The sequence below is a fragment of the Dromiciops gliroides genome, chromosome 3, assembly GCF_019393635.1.
Source record: "Dromiciops gliroides isolate mDroGli1 chromosome 3, mDroGli1.pri, whole genome shotgun sequence".
Classification (NCBI taxonomy): Eukaryota; Metazoa; Chordata; class Mammalia; order Microbiotheria; family Microbiotheriidae; genus Dromiciops; species Dromiciops gliroides.
The window spans coordinates 306089303-306110225 of NC_057863.1; the positions used below are offsets into that span (position 1 = coordinate 306089303).

A 20923-nucleotide genomic window follows, 5' to 3' on the forward strand; every position below is an offset into this window, starting at 1 on the left:
ATCTCTAAACTAATGAGACCACTAGTCAGTTGTACAAAGTCTACCTGACCCAAACAGGTTCAGAAGCAGATATTTCAAATGAAGAAGACTTTGCATATTGAATTAAGTACATAAGTACATAAGAACTAAGTACACACGCACACACACAAAAAATAAGTTAAAGGGTAGCACAGTGGATGAAGCACTGGCCCTGGATTCAGGAGAAGCTGAGTTCAAATCTGACCTCAGATACTTGACACTTACTAGCTGTGTGACCCCAGGCAAGTCACTTAACCCTCATTGCCCCACCCAAAAAAAGAACTAAGTACAGTGCTAGGTAGCCTGGGTCCTCCATAAACTCAGATTTAAGAAGTCAGGATTATAATTCATATCAGCTAGTACCATCAGCTAGCACTGGTGTGGGATTGACAGGTTAGCAGGTCACAGAAAAGCAAGGGCATCTAACAGGTGAACAGCCCAACTTCACAATGTCCCAAGTGAAACTGGAGAAACAATTACTCCTATTGCTGCTTGCTCCTCTTTTATTATTTTTCTCTCTTGCACATTTGTTTTGTATTTTCATCACACGTGTAGTTTATTAACTATGCTTAATTTGTTGTTAGGAAATTAATTTGACTATTTTGCATTGTCCACCAACATTATCATTGTGTGAATGTAATGGTTATTCCAGCAAGGCATATACTGGCTGTCTTAAGGGAGGCCTTGGTAGTTGAAGACCCTGGGTTGTGCTTCTTTAAAGTTTATTATGAAAGAAACTTATCTAGGGATTAGAACTGAAGACTAGAGTTTTCTACATTATGAGAAGTTTAAATCTTCTTGAAGGGATCTATTCAAGAGAAGAGACTAACTGAGAGAGAGAGAGAGAGAGAGAGAGAGAGAGAGAGAGAGAGAGAGAGAGAGAGAGAGAGAGAAGCCTAGGCCTACTAAAACCTTTTGAAGGTACCTCCAGTTCCAGATCTGCCAATGCAGCCAATCTAAGAGGCTGCTGTCCACTCTGTGGTTAACAGACCAGAAACCAGCTATAGCATGGCTATACATGCTCTAAAGTCTCATCAGGGTACTTCCATTACTTCACAACTTAACCGGACATAATCTCCCCAGCCTCTTCCATATGATAAGTTACATTATTGGCAATCTGTGCATGCTTGTGGGGACTAGGTTTATTGGCTAGTTCCCTGTTACACACACACACACACACACACACACACACACACACACACACGGAAAAATGGAGAATCTGATTGACTATCATCTCTTAGTCTTGAATTCAGTCACTAATGTTAGTGTTAATACCAATGTTAGTACTGTAGGGGGCTTTGCTTTGCAACTTTCTGCATCTGTGACTTGAGTGGGTCATTTAAACTCACTGGGCGTCTGTTTCTTCATTGGTAAAATAAGAGGGTTAGACTAGTTGATCTCTGAGATCTTGTATAACTTTAAGTCTGTGATCCTATGATAGCATATGAAACAATGCTTTTCTTTACAACTTTCTTTACAGTAAGAAAATTGCATCACTCTATGGTCTTTCAGCAATTTCAGATTATCTTTGCCTGGTGAATGGATAATAACTACCCAATCCTATGCCCACAAACACAACACTAACATGTTTCATCAAGATGTTTATCTTCACAATATTGTTGCTATTATTAATATTTACAATATTGTTATAATCGCTTTGCTCCTGCCCACTACACTCTGCATTAATTTATACAAATCATCTCAGATTTTTCTGAAATCACCCCCATCACCATTTCTTATAGCACAATAGTATTGCATCTCTTGACTATTTCATAATTTGTTCAGCAGTTCCCCATTTGGTGGGAATCCCCTCCATTTCTAATTCTTTTCCATCATGAAAAGAGCTACTATAAGTATTTTTGTACATCTAGATTCTTTTTTGTCTTTCTTTGATCTTTTTGGGGGCATAGACCTGCAGTGGGTCAGAAAGTATGCACAATTAAATAGCTTTTTGGACATAGTTTCAAGTGGTTTTCTTGACTGGCTGGCTCAGTTCACAACTCCACCAACAGTATAGTAATGTACTTGTTTTCTCACATCTTCAGCATATATCATTTCCCTGTTTTTTGGTCAATCTTACCAGTCTGATTGATGTAAGATAGTACTTCATACTTGAATAACTAAAGTTGAAAAAAAAAATTGATGAACAGTTGCACTTGGCAAGACATGTTTATACATTTCAGGGGCTCAATCTTCTAACTTAGACTGTAGGATTCTGGAAGGCAGGTGTTATTTAATCTCTAGTGTCCCCAGAAACCTAGGTTTTTTTCTATGGAGTTTATACATCCTCAGTATTCATAGCAACTAACATCTTAGGGTTGATGAACCTGGTTGATTGATCCAATACTCCCTTAAATCCTATGCCTGTATGTGTATATGTGTATATATGTTAGGGCAGCTAGCTAGAGAAGTGGATAGAGCACTGGGTCTGGAGTCAGGAAGAGTCCTCTTTCTGAGTTCAAATCTGGCTTCAGACATTTACTAGCTGTATTACCCCAGGCAAGTCACTTAACCCTGTTTGCCTCAGTTTCTTCATCTGTAAAATGAGCTGGAGAAGGAAATGACAAGCCACTTCAGTGTCTTTGTCAAGAAAACCTCAAATTGGGGTCATGAAGAGGTGGACACAATTGACATGAATGAACATCAACAGCCTAACTCTCTAGGTCAAGTATACTCTATCCTGTAGTCCAGGATTTGTTTAACCCCTTTATGGGAAGTTTGATTCCCTCTTAGGAAAGAGGTTTTAAAAAATAATATTATTTATTTAGTTACCTATGTATTTATTTACATCTGAATTATTTATATTATATTTATTACTATTTATTATTATTTTGTTATTTTTATTTCCATTGTTCATTGATGTTCATGTAATCAGTCCTTTCTTTTCATCTCAGTCTCCCTTTTGATTGTTCCTGACAGATATGCTTTCCAAGTCAGTCTGCACAGTCTGCTTAATTGTCAGGATTAATGATTATTCCTCAGAGCCTTAAAGGGTAGGGTATAGTTAGGAGGGTGAGTTTAATTTAGAGCTGATTTTTGGCACAGATAGTTTAGACACAGAGTATGTTTCAAGGGCTGTGCTCTTTGAACATAAAGCCATGAACAGCTTTGTGTCATATTCTGAAAACTTATCTGTTTCACTTCCTGCTTAAAAGATAGGACTTCAGTTCAGCCAATGAGGAGACAGAGTTGGCAACTTCAGAATTAGGGCCAGTAGTCTTTTGTTTTCACTCCTTATCACTGGAGCTGTTTCAAGCTCTTAGAAGAAGAGAAGCAGCAAGTTGTAGTTCACCTGGATGGGAAGTGTGAAGGTGAGATTTGACAAAGGAAATCTGCTATCCTTTAAAACTGGTGAGGGCATTGGGGATAGAATTCTGAGGTAAAGTGAGTATAGATGAATGAAGTAAGTAAGTGAAGGTTAAACAAACAAACAAACAAACCAACCCAGACCTTTTTAAAAACTGCATATGCTTGTCTCACTCTGGCTTTGGGTGGTGTGCAAATAGGACAATGAATTGCAAGGAACTGTCCAAAGTGCTTTGTTGTAGCAAATATTGATTGAATACTACTTATGAATACTACTTGTTATAAAAATATTTTTTTTTCATAGTGAAGTTGGGGGAAGGGGAAAAGATTAAAGGTGGGGAGAAGGAACTTGTATTACTTAGTATTTGTCATAATGGTATTTGTCTTGTAATGCTTTTGGTTGTGAGATTTGAACATGTTACCAGGGAAGGTAGTGCTGGAAGCAATGGGTATAAATTGTGGCAAGACACATTTAGGCTCAATATTAGAGAATACTTTTGAACAATGAGAGTTATCCAAAAGCAGAGTAGAGGTATATGCATGCATGTATGCATAATATGTGTATGTATGTTTTAATATACATACATACACACATATATACACCTTCCTACAAGAAGTCTTTGTGTGCAGGTTGAAGTTGTTGAATGGCCAGTTTTTATATGGTGTAAAGAGGGAATTCTGCTAAGTTAGAGAATAGACTAGTTATTTTTTGGATCCTTTTCAATCCTGAGATTCTATGAATCTTTTTTTCTCTAGAGATGGGGTATGAAACTTTGAGATGGTTTAAATTCACCCCTGCCTTGAAAATATTGGTAAATGCTTAATGGTTCCTGACACATAATAGGCACTTAAATACTTATTCCTTTCTGCTGAAGCAGGGGGATGGATTAAATGATCTGTGGTTATGCAGAGGGGAAATAGTCAAAATCAGGCATTATCCATGAATTTATTAGTAAGATGTAAAAATCAATTCTCTTACTTGAGTTAGAATTTGTGATTTTCTTCAAGATCTTATTTAATTAATATAGATTTTAAGTGAAATTTAGTTAGCTAAGTTGTATGAATGAGAACTCAAGAAAAAAAATGAGTGTGAAAGCTAAAATGAAAAATTCTCAGGAAATTGCACATGATCAAATGGGTCTCTAATTCTCATTATTTACTGATCATTAACCCCACTGCTAGTATATTGACCTTAACATAGTATTTTTCCATGAGGTTCTAGTTTTGTTGATTAAAAGCTTATGACACTTTCTTCTGTTATTATTCATTACTTGGCTGAATATTTCCATGAAATATTCCCAACAACTACAATGTCCCGAATATATATATATATATATATATATTCTACTCATTCTCCCTTAATTGTTGGCATCTTAACAACCTTCTCTCACACTCAGCCCTGATGTATGTATGCCTATACAGATATATGTATATACATATCTACATTATCTATTTAGAGAGTTCATATCCTTTGACTACCAATCATTTGGTCAATGGTTCTTATTCTTATAATCTTTTAATTTTAAATCAGTTCTTAATATAGCTTGGAAATGAGACCCTTTTCAGAAAAAACTCATTTCAAAGATATTTTTCCTCCATTGCCTGCTCCCCTCGTACGTTTCCAAGCTGGCCTTCTTCTATTTCTTTTCTTTTCTTTTTTTGCAGGGCAATGAGGGTTAAATGACTTGCCCAGGGTCACATAGCTAGTGTCATGTGTCTGAGGCTGGATTTGAACTCAGGTCCTCCTGAATCCAGGGCTGCTGCTTTATCCACTGCACCATCTAGCTGCCCTCTCTTCTATTTCTTACACACAACATTCTGTCTGTCTTTCCTGTTCCTTCCTCAGGTTGTGCCCCCATGCTTGAGATGCACTGCCTATTTATGGCATCTAAAACTCCCCAGTGTTGCTAGGACCAAGCTGAAATGCAATTGGGAAATAGTTAACAATATAAATAAAGACACAATACAATATAGTGTGTAGTTTTCTAACTTCATAGGTGACTTTGAGTTTGACCTCACTGACTAGTCCAACTCATTTTACCGATGAAGAAACTGAGGCACAAGGCAGTGAAGAGACTTACCCAGGGCCACACAGATTAGTGTTTAAGAAGGGATTTAGGAACCTAAATATTGTACACATTTTAATAGCTTAAATTGTACATATAGCCAAAACAAAGAAAACAACTTGTATTAAAGCTGTTGAGATGGTCTCATTCTCCCCAGTGCATAACTATGGTTTTTGTCTTCCTTGCTCTGTCCTGTCTGACAGGTGCAACTTAACTGACTTGTTCTTGTAAGGCTGTCATTGGACTTTGCTTTGGTGTTTATCACTGTTCCCAGGCCAAAGCCTATGAGACTTTTTCTGCTTAGTTAGGGTGTTGCCATCTCTTACTACAAAAATGAGCTATTTAATTTCCATGAAATATTCCCAACAACTACAGTGTTTCAAATGAAACTGGGGAAGTTCTAAGGTATCAAAAAGGGCAACAGGTCCAATTATATTTATTTAAAAATTATAGTAATATCAGACTTTTCTTTCCAAAATTCCAGGTGCGTCATAACAATAATGATGACGATGATAGTGTGAAGTTGCTATCTAGCTAGACTCTAAAAATCTAATCAGTGGTCGTCAATAAATTAGAAGCTTTAGCAAGAGTTTAGATTTTTAAGCATTTATTAAGGAGCATAAGAATTTGGTGAAGAGAGAGAGAAAGAGGCCTAGAGTCAGCTATCTATCTCAGGAAGCCCGCATTTCTGCTCCACTCTCCACTTTTTTACATGTAAAAGAGAAAAGATTCTCTTCAGGATCACAGCCCATATTAAGATGACTAAGAAAATCAAAAGCACTTAGAGTGCTTTTTTTTTAAAGCTCTATATTTTAAAAAAGCTCTATATAAATGCAAAGTTCTTGACAAACATTCTTACATTTTATCTTCCCTATTCTGGAAGGTAGGTACTATTATTATCCTCATTTTGCAGATTTAGAAACTGAGGCAGACAGGTGAAATGATTTGCCCAGGGTTGCATAGATAGTGATCATCTAAGGTCAAGCCCAGCACTCTCTCCACTACATCACCTTGCAGCTCATCAGGAATTATCACTGGGTTTCCTGAGGTTTTAAACTTCAATATCAAGTGAGTTAGCTTGCAGCCTAAAGAGGGTTTGTCTCTGTTCCATTCCTGGGATGCTGACAGGGCCTATAGTATGTTCCCTACCACCTGTGGCCCTAAGAAACACTTTTCTAAGAGTTTTATGAGTCAAAACTTTAAGCTGTTGGTTGAAGAATTTCTTCATATGCAGGGTCCCTGGTCATCTCTTTGGCCTGTATAGCAGGTGCCTTCCCCAGCAGTGGGTCAAGAATTCTTCGATATCTTTGTGCAATGCCCACTTGTCCTTCTTTGTTTTTCAGATTAGAGTCCATTGCTGGTTTTCATGAGTAAATTCAGTGTAGACAGAGGATGGGGTGCACGTAGGGAACAAGAAATGAAGTAGGAGAAGTTAGGTCAGGGGAGGGTCCTTTTGGAGTCTGTTAGTCACTTGGTATAGAGTAGCTTTGTTGTTTTAGAGGCTTTGCAGTGTGTGAAAGGATGAAGCAGTGCACAAATGGGCACTCTGCCACGGACTGCATAACCTCAGACTAGGCAGATGCCACTGGATCCTGAAGACCTGGCCTCTTTGCTGCCCATACTTCTTTATAGTGGCTTGGAGCCCAGGCAGCAATGTTACCATCACCATTCTAGTGATATAACCTGGCCAAGAAAAGAGTTTTTTAATCTCCTCTTCTGGCTTCCTAATAATAGGGCACCTACGTGACAGAGTAGAGATAGAATGCCAGGACTGGAGTCAGGAACATTCCTTAATAAGTTCAAAACTGGTCTCAGATATTTATTGTGTGACCCTGGGCAAGTCACTTAACCCTATTTGCCTCAGTTTCCTCATCTGTAAAATGAGCTGGAGAAGGAAATGGCAAAACCACTCCAGTATGTTTGCTAAAAAAACCCCAAATGGGGTCATGGAGAGTCGGACATGACTGAAACGATGGAACAACATCAACTAATACCTGATCTCTTTCCTAAAGAGAAATTTGAACCCAATTCTTTCTGATTCCAAGTCCGGTGTCCTATACGAGTACACCATGAGCGTTATCAATGAAGTGAGCCTCAATTTCCTTTTCTATAAAACAGGGAATATAATACCTGTGGTACCTGCCCCCCATGGGGTTGTTGTGAGGCTCATTGGAGATGATAAAGCATTTTACAAGCCTTAAAGTGTTATGTAAATAAATTTTGACTTTTAAGTTTGATTTCATCTTGTGGATCATAGACGTTTGGGCTTATTGAATTAGCAGTGGTGCCTCGCCTTCCATTTCCTCCCCCATTCCCGGAGCCCATTTTCTCCTTACTTCTGCCTCATAGAGACCCGAGTGTTGGATTTTATATTTATCTGTATTACATTCTATCTTACTAGAATTAGCTAACAACAGTCTATGAGATGGCAGAAAATCATGAATGGTTATCAAAAGAATCTTATCAGTAATTGCTTTTAAGTACTCAACACACATGAGCTAAGATAACATCTTAAGACAATGTATATAAATAATCATATACTCTTTGATATGTTCCCTCTCTTCCTCCAGCCTACTACCTTTATCTAGTTCTTTGTCACCCCTGACCTGGTTTATTGCAGTAGGATCTTGGGATTTCTTCTCTGTACCAGTCTACCCCATGTCTGCTGAAAGAGTTATCTTCTTAATACATGGATCTGATCATCTCATATCACTGTTCAAAAACTGTCTTTGGTTTTTTTTTTTTTTAATTGAATAAATTCTTTAGCCTTGCATTCAGGCTTTCTCACAATCTTGTTCTAACCTTTCTTACCAGCCTTATTTCTCAAGAGATGAATTTCAAATACTCCCTCAGACATTCACTACCTGGCTGAACCTGGTTAAATTTTCTTGGCCAACCTTTAATCATCTGTTAAATGGGGACAATAAATGCACCTACCTCAAAGGGTGGTTGAGAGGATCAAATTAGGTAATATATGTATAGTGCATTTCTGTAAGCCTTAAGGGGCTATAGAAATATTAACCATTATTATTACTATCACTACGTATACTTAATGCTTCAGTCAAACTGGACTACTCAATATTTCACTGTTCAACGAACATGTCCTAGAGTTTCCCACCTCTATACTTCAGTTAACTTCCCCTTTGTCTCTATGAAAAACATCTTTTAAGACCCAGTTCAAATCTCATCTTCTAACAAAGCCTTACCTGGTCTATGCCATTGTAAGTTATCCCTCCCTTCTTGTTAACTCTGAGTAAACTCAAATGCAATTAAGCTCAGCAACTGTTTATTAATTGTCTATGGTGGCCAGATGGATGCCTGAATGCAGGCAGGCTGACCAAATCCCCCATTTATCTACTCCAGCAAACCCCTCAAAGAACCTCTAAATTTAAAACTGTAAGTGTGCAATGGGGATGTTGGCAGCCCCCGACCAGAAGCAGTCAATGAGGGTGGGAGAGACACTAGGCTAGGCTCAGAGCAAGGTCCCTAGCACTGTGTCCTGAGAGCCAGAGTGGGCCCTGAAGACCAAGCACTATGAAACCCAAAGATCTGGAGGATGGGCTGAGGCTAACCGAGGAGGAGGAGGTCACTAGGTGAGTCTGGATGAACTAGGTAGAAATCAAGCAGGGCTAACCACCCTACCCAAAGGCACATAGGAGTAGGGTGGAGCTTGGCCCTGGCACAACACTCCAATTCAGCAACTAAAGCTAGAGAGATGAGTAAGCCAAAGAAGATCCCAATCAGTATAATAAATTATTAGAGATCTCCCCAAAACAGTCTGGAAGGAGAGATTAATTCTGTATCAACTGCAAGCAGAGATTCAAAGGAAATAACTGGATTTTATACAAGGACTACATGAATACCTAGAAGATAAGAAGCAACAGGAAAAAAATCAAATAAAAGCTATTGAGAAAAGACTTGGAAAGGAAATAAAGAGTTTAAAAGAGAAAGGGGCAAACCTTACCCAACTAAAAAAAAAAACTCTAAAAAGCTGAAAAAGACAAAATATAAATCAATGACTCAATGAGACAGTGAGAAATATTAGAACAAAGTCAAATGACTGAAAAAAGAGAAAGAAATATAAGATAATCTGATTAAAGAAAAACATACCTGGAAAACATGTCAAGGAGAGATTATTTAAGAATCATTGTACTCCCTGAAAATTGTAATTTAAAAAATTCTGGATACTATATTTCAAGAATTTCTAAATAAAAACTGTCTAGCTCTGTTGGTCAGACAGTGGTAGTGGGTAGAGCGAAGACAGAAAGAACCCACTGATTGACTCCTTAAAGAAATCTTAAAAGGAAAAGTCCCAAGAATCTCATGGCCAAAATCCAGACCTCCCACAGAAAAGAAAAAATATTGCTAGTATCTACAAAGGATTCCACATAGTAAGGAACTCTAGCCAGGATGATACAACATGGGGGAACTTAAAAAAAAAAGAGCAAGAGAGGGGAAATGTAGCAATACAGTATTCTAAAACATAAAAGATAGGGGCATGTAGCACTATTTTATTTGCTCTTCAAAGCTAAATAAAATTCTGTAGGGAATGAAGAGAGAACTTTTCAAGCATTTCTGAGGAAAAGACCAGGTCCAAGTAGAAACTTTGAAATGCAAACGCAAGAGTCAAGAAAAACCAAGAAAGGCAAATTTATTTGAACAATTAGAAGATGTTTGATGGCATCATGCTAACATTCTAATAGGAAGAAAAGAAACAAGTGGTTTTTCAGAATCTTAATGTCTTTTTTGGTATGGAGGGAGGATAAAGAGAGGACAGAGGATTCATTCTGTTCTAAGAATTTTAAGAGAAGAGAGAGTAAAAAGGACATACTAATAGAAAGGAAAAATAAGGAGGTGAAACTTGATATTTCTCATGGTTGTGGGGTGTGACAAGAAGAGTGTACAAATATGTACGAAGGGGTACAAGGAGGGACATTGGATGAACTTTACTCTTATCTGAGCTGGATAAAGAAAGGTTGGCTACACACACACACACACAGGTTTTGAAATACATCAGATTCAACAGGGAAACAGGTGGAAATAGGAAAGAGGAAGTTAAGAGGGAAAATAATGCTAGGGAGAGAAGAGTCAGAAGCAAAACAAACTTCCTGATTCTGAATGGGGGATTAAAAGGGAAAAAAAAAAGCCAAGCAAAGAACTGGAATTTAAGGAGGGAAGCTAATTAGTTGTGGCATGGCTGAACAAATTGTGGTATATGAATGAGATGGAATGGTATTGTACCATATGCGGTAAGGATAGAGATGATTTCAAAGAATCCTTAGTACTATGAACTGATGCAGAGTGAAGTGAGCAGAACCAGGAGAACAATTTATGCTATAATAACATTGTAATGAAAAACAATTCTGAAGGACTTAAGACTTAATTGGTCAATGCAATGGCTGACCAGGAGTCCAGAAGACCTGCCATGAAGCATGTTAGTCACCTCCTAATATAGAAGTTATGGACTCAAGGTGCAGAAAGAAACCTGCATTTTTGGACGTGGCTATTGTATGGATTTGTTTTGTTTGGCTGTGCTCATTTGTTAACAAGTCTCCTCCCCCCCCCCCCCATGTACTTTAAGTAGGTAGTTTCAGTGAAAGGGAGGATTAGCAAAAGTGATGTGGAAAAAAAAAAGAGCCATTGAAACATTTCTAAAAAATGAGAAAAAGAGAACAAAAAGAAGCTCAGAAAGATACACAAGCAGGACAGTTTTGAAAATAATATATGGAATTTATTACATACTTTAAAATTAGCAGTATGAAATAGCTTCATAGTTTCATATACAATCTTTTTTGTATTCTGTATATATGAAATGCTCTTTTTTGGTGTTTAAGTTCAGAATAAAATATTTTTTAAAATATAGTACACAGCGGGGAAGCTAGGTGGCACAATGGATAAAACACAGGAGGATCTGAGTTCAAATCTGGCCTCAGACACTTGACACTTACTAGCTGTGTAACCCTGGGGAAGTCACTTAACCCTCATTGTCCCGCAATATATATACACACACATACACATATATATATGTGTATGTATATGTATATATGTATACATGTGTATGTATATGTATATATGTGTGTATATATATAGATAGTGTGTGTGTGTGTGTGTGTGTGTGTGTGTGTATATATATATATATATAAAATGTAAAGCATTGGGCACACAAAGATGGAGAAAGCCTTCCTTTGCAGAACTTGTAATTTAATTGTGGGGATATGACATATACATAGATTTATTATGATACAAGTTAGAATGTGATAAGGGCATAGGAGAAATCAAACAGAATCATATTTTCCATTAGAGGAAGGGGGAGTTATGTATCTAGCTGGTTGGGATCAGAAAGTCTTCATATCAAATATGGTACCAAAGCTAGAAAAGAAAAGAAATGAGTAAATGTGGCAGAAATCATTCCAGGAATGGGAAATGATGTGCACAAATGCAAGAAGGTAGGAGAGGGCAGGATGAGATGAAAAAAAAAATAGAAAAATCAGTGGAAAGAGCCCAGGATTTGGAATCAAATGATCTGAGTTTGAATCCTGTCTCTGCCACTTACAACCTTCCTGACTTTTTGGAAAGTCACATAATCCTTTCTGGACCTCAGTTACTCATCTGTAATATGAGGGAATTGGGTTAGATAATCTCTTCTAGCTCTACTTTTGTGGTCTTATTTATATTTAAATAGAGTACATGAAGGAGAGTAGTATGAAATAAGACTGGAGAGGTATTTTGGAGCCAGGTTGTAGAAGGCCTCCATAGCTAAGCTAAGAAGTTTGGATTTTATTTGATAGTTGATGGGAAGTTACTGAAGATTTTTGAGGAGAAAAATAACAAGATCAGACCTATGTATAATAGCAATGTGCACTTCTTATAATGTATTTCTCGTTCTATTTTATTATTTTCTGTTAGATTGTTAATGGCTTGAGAACAGGGACTGTGTCTTTAAGCCTAGCTTGTTTTTTTTGCATGTGGTAGGTAGGTGTTTAAAAGGTATTGTTCAATAAATGAATGAAAAACTATTTTTAAAGCACATACTATATGCAGAACACTTTGCAAAGCATGCTGGGGATACAAATAGAATAAAAAAATAGAATGCAAATAGTAACAGAAAAGGAAGGTAGGATTGTTGTCAAGGAGCTTTTGTTCTAATAACACACATATTGGGCAGCCAGGTGATGCCAGAGTACATAGAGTTCCCAGCCTGGAGTCGGGAAGACTCATCTTCCTGAGTTCAAATCTGGCCCCAGACACTTACTAGCTCAAGTCACTTGATCCTATTTGCCTCAGTTTCCTTATCTTTGGGCCTCATGGTGACTTTTTTTATTGTACAGTTGTTTGTCATATCTGACTCTTCGTGATTTCATTTGGGATTTTCTTGGTAAAGACACTCGAGTGGTTTGCCATTTCCTTTTCCAGCTCATTTTACAGATGAGGAAACTGAGGCAAACTCACAAATATGAGTCTTCCTGACTTGAGGCTCACTGCTCTATCAACTATGCTGCATAATGACTTAGAGAACCACATATTATTATGATCTATGTTTTACTGTATATTTATTTTATTATCCAATTTCAGTGGATAAAGTGCAGGATCTAGAGTCAAGAGGACTTGAGTTCAAATTCAGATACTTACTAGCTGTGTGACCCTGAGCAAGTCATTGAAACATCCAGGGTCATCTTCAGTTGTCCTGATATGTATCTTGCCACTCGTCCCAGATGGCTCTGGAGGAGGGAGTGACTGAGGATAGTGACCTTGCACAGCCCTCCCTCACTAAACTCCAATTCATGGCAAGTCATGACATCACCCTGATGTCATGGTCCTCTTCCAGAACAGAAGGGCAAACAACAGTGAGACACCTACTGTGTGCTAGGCACTGTGCTAAGTACCATCACCCTTCATCTGTAGGTGATGTAAACAGCAAAAGTATCAATAAAAGCATGTACTTAAAACCTTAAAAAACAACAACCCAACAACTAATGCCTCACAAGAGTTCCATGGTAGCAAAATATTTTTTCTGACAGGGAAACTCCCGGATCTTCATGGGTCAGATGATCCAACTCACTCATCATTTATGGGGATGGGGGATACCTGAAATGTTTTCCGAAATGACATAAATGTTGTTTTTCTTTTCCCCTCTAGGTTTTGCTGTGCTAGGGTAGGATGGGGAGTTTCAGAGGTCACGCCCTCCCTGGGAGCTTTTTCCTTTTTTTTGGCTTCTGGTGGAGTGTGAAGTACATAATGAAATATGTCTGCAAAAAGAACAAGAGGACCTGTTTCCTTGGATCCAGAGCAGGGTTTCAACGTTTGGAAATTATTGAAGGACTGATCAAAGTCTCCATGTCTTTAATTGGTAAGTTGGTTATTTCTCAGATCCACCCCTCCACCCTTTTCCATTTGTGTATCCAGATTCAGGACTGGATTTAGGAGAATGTGAACGTTTTATCATTTTGTTTTGGATTTTTTTTGGTAAAAGGATTAGCATTTCATTTTAATTGCTCACCTGTTGAACCAAACCTTAAGTGACAAATTATAGTTTTTAATTGTTGTAGTTGAGTATAAAAGTTCAGATCATCCCTTCATGATCTGTGAGACTAATTCTTTCCCCTTACTCTTCCCTTGTTCCCCTCAGTTCCATAATTGATATATTTACAAATTAGGCAAGTCACTTATAAGTTAAGGAACAGGGGCAGCTAGGTGGCTCAGTGGATAAAAGCACTGGCCCTGGATTCAGGAGGACCTGAGTTCAAATCCAGCCTCAGACACTTGACACGTACTAGTTGTGTGACCCTGAGTAAGTCACTTAACCCCCATTGCCCTGAAAAAAAAAAAAAAAGTAATAAGTTAAGGAACAGGTGCTAATTTGCATTGAAGGATGGGATGTCCTTATGGTAGAGGTCTCTACACTGATAAAATTGCACTTGGGTGTAAGGATAGGAAGGAGACTTCTGATTCTGTATAGCTTCATCCATTTTCTGTTGATTCTTATTTAGTTCTAATGAGTTTAGTGAGTGAATTTCTACCACACAAATACTCAGGGTACTCCTTTTGGGGGAGCTCACATTACTTTTCTTTCATTGCGCCCTGACTGAAGTACCATCTAATGTGTCGCATCAACACTGTGAAGGAAGCAGAACAGATTTTTTATGATACTCAGCTTGGAGATGAAGAAGCTAAAGCCCAGAAAAGTGACTTGCTCAATATCTTAATGTTAGCTGTTCTTGGTTGGATAATATAAACAAAAGCAAAAGCAAAACAAAACAAACCCCAAAACAAATAATTGAAATGATCGATAAAATTAGGAGCTTAGTTTTTGGGAAATAAATCAATAACATAAATTAGACCATTAACTAATGTGATTTTTTTTTAAAGAAGGGAAAACCAAATTGCCAATATCATAAATGAAAAGGGTAAATTCATGAATGAAAAGAAAGTAAAGAAAATAATTAAAAGCTATTTTGTTCAGTAATTTGCTAACAGAATTGATAAATGAAATGGATGAATATCTACAAATATAAAATACCCAGATAAACAAAACAAGAAATAAAAATGTAAATAAACAAATCTCAAAAAAATGAAAAAAAAAAGAAAAAAGAAAAAGCCCTAGAGGAGCTTTCAAAGAAAAAATCTCTAGTACTAGATGCACTTACAGGTAACTCTATCAAATATTCATCAACCATAATTAAAATATTACAAACATTATTTGCAAAAATAAGGAGGAAAAGATGTTGTCAAACTTATTCTTTAAGATAAATGTGGGGGCAGCTAGGTGGCTCAGTGGATAAAGCACTGGCCTTGGATTCAGGAGGACCTGAGTTCAAATCTGGCCTCAGACACTTGACACTTACTAGCTGTGTGACCCTGGGGAAATCACTTAACCCTCATTGTCCCAGAAAAAAAAAAAAGAAAAGAAAAGGAACGAAAAAAGAAAGATAAATGTAGTCTTGATACCTAAAACAAGGGGAGGGAAATCAGAGAAAGAAAATCATTAATGGATATCATGGTAAAAATATTCAGTACAATATTAGCAAAGAGACAATAACAACATATTAAAATAATTATAGACTATGACTCAGTTGGATTTATGCCAGGAATGCAAGGTTGGTTTAATTTAGAAAAGCTATGAATACAAAAGTGAAAGTTAGGATGGTATAGTGGCCTTGAAGCCAGAAAAATCTGGGTTTGAATCCCACCGCTGACACATACTTGCTTTGTGACCTTGGGTAAGTCATATATTCTCACTGTTCTAGGTAATTCTTTAAGATTATAAATTGCAGGAAAGGTGTTGACTTTTATTAGTGGATGCAATTTTCTCATCCACAAGTTCCCTACAACAATGAAATCAACAGGCCCAGTTGATATCCAAGTGCCTGTAAACTTCTAGACCATATTAATAATAAAAACAAAAAAAATTACATGATTATATCCTCAGATTGAGAATAGCCTTTTGATATAATGCAATACCCATCTATGTTTTTAATTTTTTAATTTTTTAATTTTCCCATTTATGTTTTTTTTTGGTTTTTGGTCTTTGGTTTTTTTTTTTTTTGCGGGACAATGAGGGTTAAGTGACTTGCCCAGGATCACAGAGCTAGTAAGTGTCAAGTGTCGGATGCCGGATGCCGGATTTGAACTCAGGTCCTCCTGAATCCAGGGCCAGTGCTTTATCCACTGTGCCACCTAGCTGCCTCCACATTTATGTTTTAAAAAAATTAAAAAATATTGAAATAATATGACCATTTAAAAATAGTAAATAGTATCCATCTAAAACAAAGGACTAGTATTATCTGTAATAGAGAAACATTAAAATACATATTTTAAAAATTAAATTATATATATTTTCTTTCAAGGAACAAAAATCTATTTTTTCTACCTCCCACCTTTGCCCCCATTGAAAAAGAAAAGAAAAACAAAATCCTTGTAACAAATATGCATAGTCAAGTAAAATAAATTTCCATATTGACCATGTCCAAAAGATATATTTCTTATGCTGCTCCCTGAGGTCCTTAGCATGCTGCTTGTTTAGTCATTGTGTTGATCAGAGTTCTTAAGTCTTTCAAAGTTATTTAACTTTACAATTATTATTATTACATAAACTGTTCTCCTGGTTCTGCTCACTTCACTTTGCATTTTTTGAATTATTGTTGCTAAACTGTACTTTCTAAAATTATTGCTACTTATATATTGATGGCTATTGTACCTGTTTTGACAGTGAGCATTTATTATTTAATATCATATATACCAGTAAAGAATTGACTTTGTGTCTCTCTGACTTCCTCATAGCCTTAGGCTTTCGGGCCTATGGACCAACATACCCCTAAGCAGGAGAGCAATCAGAGAGGGGCAAGCAGGCAGCACAAAAAGCCTGACCCTGGTGTGGCCAGGGGTTTTATCCCTCTTAGATGGAGGCGGGTCACCAATACATTGATCTAAGCTAATTGGTTATAGCATCATTCAGTTCCATTAATTGACATGACTTGAGGGTGGTTTAAAGAGGGTAAATTCCTGTGTCTAGGTGTGCTTCTTCCTCTTGCTAAACAAAATAATCAATCTGCATTTCCTTTGTTCCCCTGGGCTCATCCCAGGAACTGACATTTCTGGGGTGAGGGGGAGAGAGCAACTAAATTAATGTCTGGGTTTCTCCTAGAAATCCATTATTAATAATTATTTTCTCATAACTCTATCAATTCATACAAGTTTTCTCATTTCTACTAAGGCCTTTCCCATAAGACTAAAGCAAAACCAGGATGTCTGTGGTCAACACTATTATTTAGATAGTTCTATAAATGCTAGCTAAATGAATAAGACAAGAAAAAGAAATTGAGATAATAAGAATAGATCAAGAGGAAACAAAATGATCACTTTTTAGAGATGACTTGCTTCTTTAGTTAGAGAATCCTAGGAGTTCAAACAAAATTAATTGAAACAATGAATACATTTAGGGTATAAAATAAACCTATTCAACTTTTCTATATACTACCAACATAACTCAAAGAGAAGAGAGAGAGAAAAAAACTGGAAAATGTGTAAGAGACCTTTGAGTCCATCTACAGGACTACCACAGGAATTGTATGAATACAACTATGAAATCTTTTTTACAGAAATATAGACCTAAATAATTAGAGAGAGATTAGTTTCTCCCCAGGGTTGGGGGTGTGTCAATATAATAAAAATGATAATAGTACCTAAATTAATTTACAGATTCATCTCCATATGAAACTACCAAAGGGTTACTTTATAGTAATAGAAAATATAACAAAATCCATTTGGAGGAACAAAAAGAGGTCAAGAATCTTAAGGGGAATAATTTTTAAAAAATGTGAGAAGGAAGGCGACCTACCAGAATCAGATTCCAACCTATAAGCTGACTGTTTGATGACTGACTGACTGCTTTGTAGTCATCAAAACATTTTGGTACTGCTTAGAAAATGGAGCTGTTTATCATTGTAATAAATTAGGTACACAACATACTGAAGCAAACAAAACCTATTGGCCTAGTATTCAATAAATCCAAAGATACAAGTCACTGGGGTAAGTACATACTGTTTGACCAGAACTGTTGGAGAGTAGTCCTGCAGTGGTCTGGCAGAAATTAGTTTTAAAGCAACATTTCACACAGAATACCAAGATAAGCTCAGAACAGATATATGACCTAGATGTAAAGATCATGTCATAAACACATGAGAAGAACAAGGGAAAAAAACAACTTTTGTATCTCTGAGTAGGGGAAGAGTTCATGGACAAACAGGGGATATAGAAGAAAAAAAATAAGTGTTTGATAAATGAGAAAAATTTAACAATACAAAAAGACATTTTCATATATGGCTAATGCATGTCCAATATTTTGTGACTATACTTATTGTAAAGAGAGAATTTTTGTGGGAGAGAGTTAGGGTCCAATGGGGGTAAATATTAGTAATGCTAAAAAAAAGAAAAACGATGTATGAATCATTAAAACAATAAACAAGAGAAAACTGAAGAAAGTTCAGATGGGGACACGTGTAAAATTTGATATCTAGATTAAATACCAAAGTGTACATGGTGGAAATTCATGACTTCCTTTTCTGATTTTCTCTCTCTATAGAAATATTCCTGTTTGTTGCTATTGGTCAAATTCATAATAATAAAAGGATTTTTTTTTTCAAAAGGGGTAAAAGGACGCCTGAGTTCTGCATGATAATCACTCAGTGGCATCTGGGAGGAAATGACCTTTTACTTGTATTCATACAATTGGTTGGGTCATCTCTGTTCTTCCATAGCTGTCCATACCTGGAGAAAATGAACTCTCTGATTGTGCAACCATAATCTGCCTGGTAGAAGTTACCTTAAAGGGGCAGCTAGGTGGCACAGTGGATAGAGCACCGGCCCTGGAGTCAAGAGTACCTGAGTTCAAATCCGGCCTTAGACACTTAACACTTACTAGCTGTGTGACCCTGGGCAAGTCACTTAACCCCAATTGCCTCACTAAAAAAAAAAAAAAAAAAGAAGTTACCTTAAAGTGAAGTGCCCACGAAGGCCACTTCAGCCTCTACAAGGCTGACCTGGTTGAACCAAACTGATTCAGAGAAGGCAAAGACCACATTATAATGATGAGTTGATCTCTCAGGTTCCTTTCATTTCTAAATCAATGGTTTACTATAATGACTGACATTTATATGTGTAAATTCCTACAATAGCTGTGGTTTCATCCATGTTAGGAATTCCTTCTACCAATGCAGAACCCAACTATCTATAACTTAATGGAATACATGGACAAGGGTTTCAATTCCAGGTCTTTCACTTACTACCATTACTTTTTTCTATTGTACTCCACTGCGTTGAGACTTAGAACCACAGCATCTTAAATCTGGAAGGAACCTTAGTAATCCTCTAGTCCAGGGGTATCAAACTCAAATAGAAATGGGGATACAACCATTCTAAGGATCCCCGTGGACCACATATCAACTTAGAAAACCACATATTAACATTATCCATGTTCTATTGTCTATTTTGTCAAATGTTTCCCAACTACATTTTATTCTGGTTTGGGCAGGACCCTGAGAATGTTGTGACTTCAGCAGGAGGGAGGCTGCAGGTTTGACACCTTAGTTCTAGTTGTCATTGTAAAGATAAAGAAACCAGGGCTTAGAGAGACTAAGTGCCTTGCCTAAAGTCAACAAGGTATGTTCTTTTGTATTTCGGATGGATGCAGGAGATATGGAATCATCCTCATTCATGACTTTAGAATGAAGAGAGCCTTGGATCCACACTGTGAATTTTTTTTTCGGTACAATGAGGGTTAAGTGACTTGCCTAGGGTCACACAGCTAGTAAGTGTCAAGTGTCTAAGGCCAGATTTTGAACTCAGGTCCTCCTGAATCCAGGGCCAGTGCTTTATCCGCTGCACCACCTAGCTGCCCCCCACACTGTGAAGTTTTAGAAATCAGTCTAAAAGCCTTTCCCTAGCATGGCAATGACTGTTTAGAAGGGGAGATGCCAGTGAAGGACTACTGCCTTGCCCATCCCAGAGGATGGATCAGATAGAGGCAAGATGTGGCACTTACGAATTGGTATATTTTTATATTATAGGCAAGGTTACTAGAAAGGGCCTTTAATTTTGTTTGTTTGCTCCCATGTAGGCATGACAGCAGAACAGTTTGTTCCCGATGGACCCCACCTGAACTTATACAACTATGAAGAGAAACACTGGGATCACCTCATGGGTTGGCAGCACTCGACCATGTATTTCTTCTTTGGACTCTCTGGATTGGTTGACATCTTGTGCTTCACCACCCACGCGCTGCCAGTTTCCTTAAGTAAGATGATGCTCTCCAATGCCTTCTTTGTGGAAGGTAAGCCTGAGTGGGTATTTTCATCATTCGCCACTCAGTATTAGGAAATGCATACATGTGCACATGCACGAGCACGTGTATGGCCCCACACATATGTACACACGTGTACATGTAGATGTGCACACACCTACATATACCTACACACAATTATATATTAAAGCTAGAAGAGTTCTCAGAGGCCATTTAAAATAGTTTCTTAATTTTATAGATGAGGCAATACTTTGCCCTCAATGCAAGTTATGGCTGACTTCTCAGTGCAGTCCTATGAGACAGGGTAGCATTATCCAGTCTTAGATTTAGAACTGGAAAGGGACCATACTTTAGTTTAACCTCTTCTCTTTACCTATGAGAAAACTGTGGCCCAGGGGTTTACTTACTTGTTTAAGGGTACATAGATAGGAAGGAATGAAGCCAAGATTTGAACCCAGGGCCCTTGACTCTACATTTAGCCTTCTTTTCATTGTTATTGATTCTTTTTCATTTTTATTCCCCAATAGGCACATGCCTATTCAGTCATTAAACACCTACCTCATGAAGAAATAAAGATAAAAATTAAACTTTTTCCAACCCTGGAATTAGAGCAAAACAACATATACACATATAAGCAAATAGGAAATGTCTGCCCAGTGAACATGTTTCAGGTGAGGAGAAGGAGGAGGAGGCGAGTGACTGGAGGGGAAATCAGGAAACACCTCATATAGTAGGCGGC

The 20923-nt window shown here is 37.3% G+C and overlaps 1 protein-coding gene across 1 annotated transcript in view; it reads left to right on the top strand.

Annotated features, from left to right (window-relative positions):
- TMEM45A (transmembrane protein 45A) overlaps nt 1–20923 on the top strand; it is an 85819-nt gene that overhangs the window by 46106 nt on the left and 18790 nt on the right. Inside the window, exons 3-4 of the mRNA XM_043997191.1 lie at nt 13527–13737; nt 20002–20214. Coding sequence (XP_043853126.1) covers nt 13548–13737; nt 20002–20214 — 403 coding nt within the window. The 5' untranslated portion in view covers nt 13527–13547. The remainder of the gene's footprint in view (nt 1–13526; nt 13738–20001; nt 20215–20923) is intronic.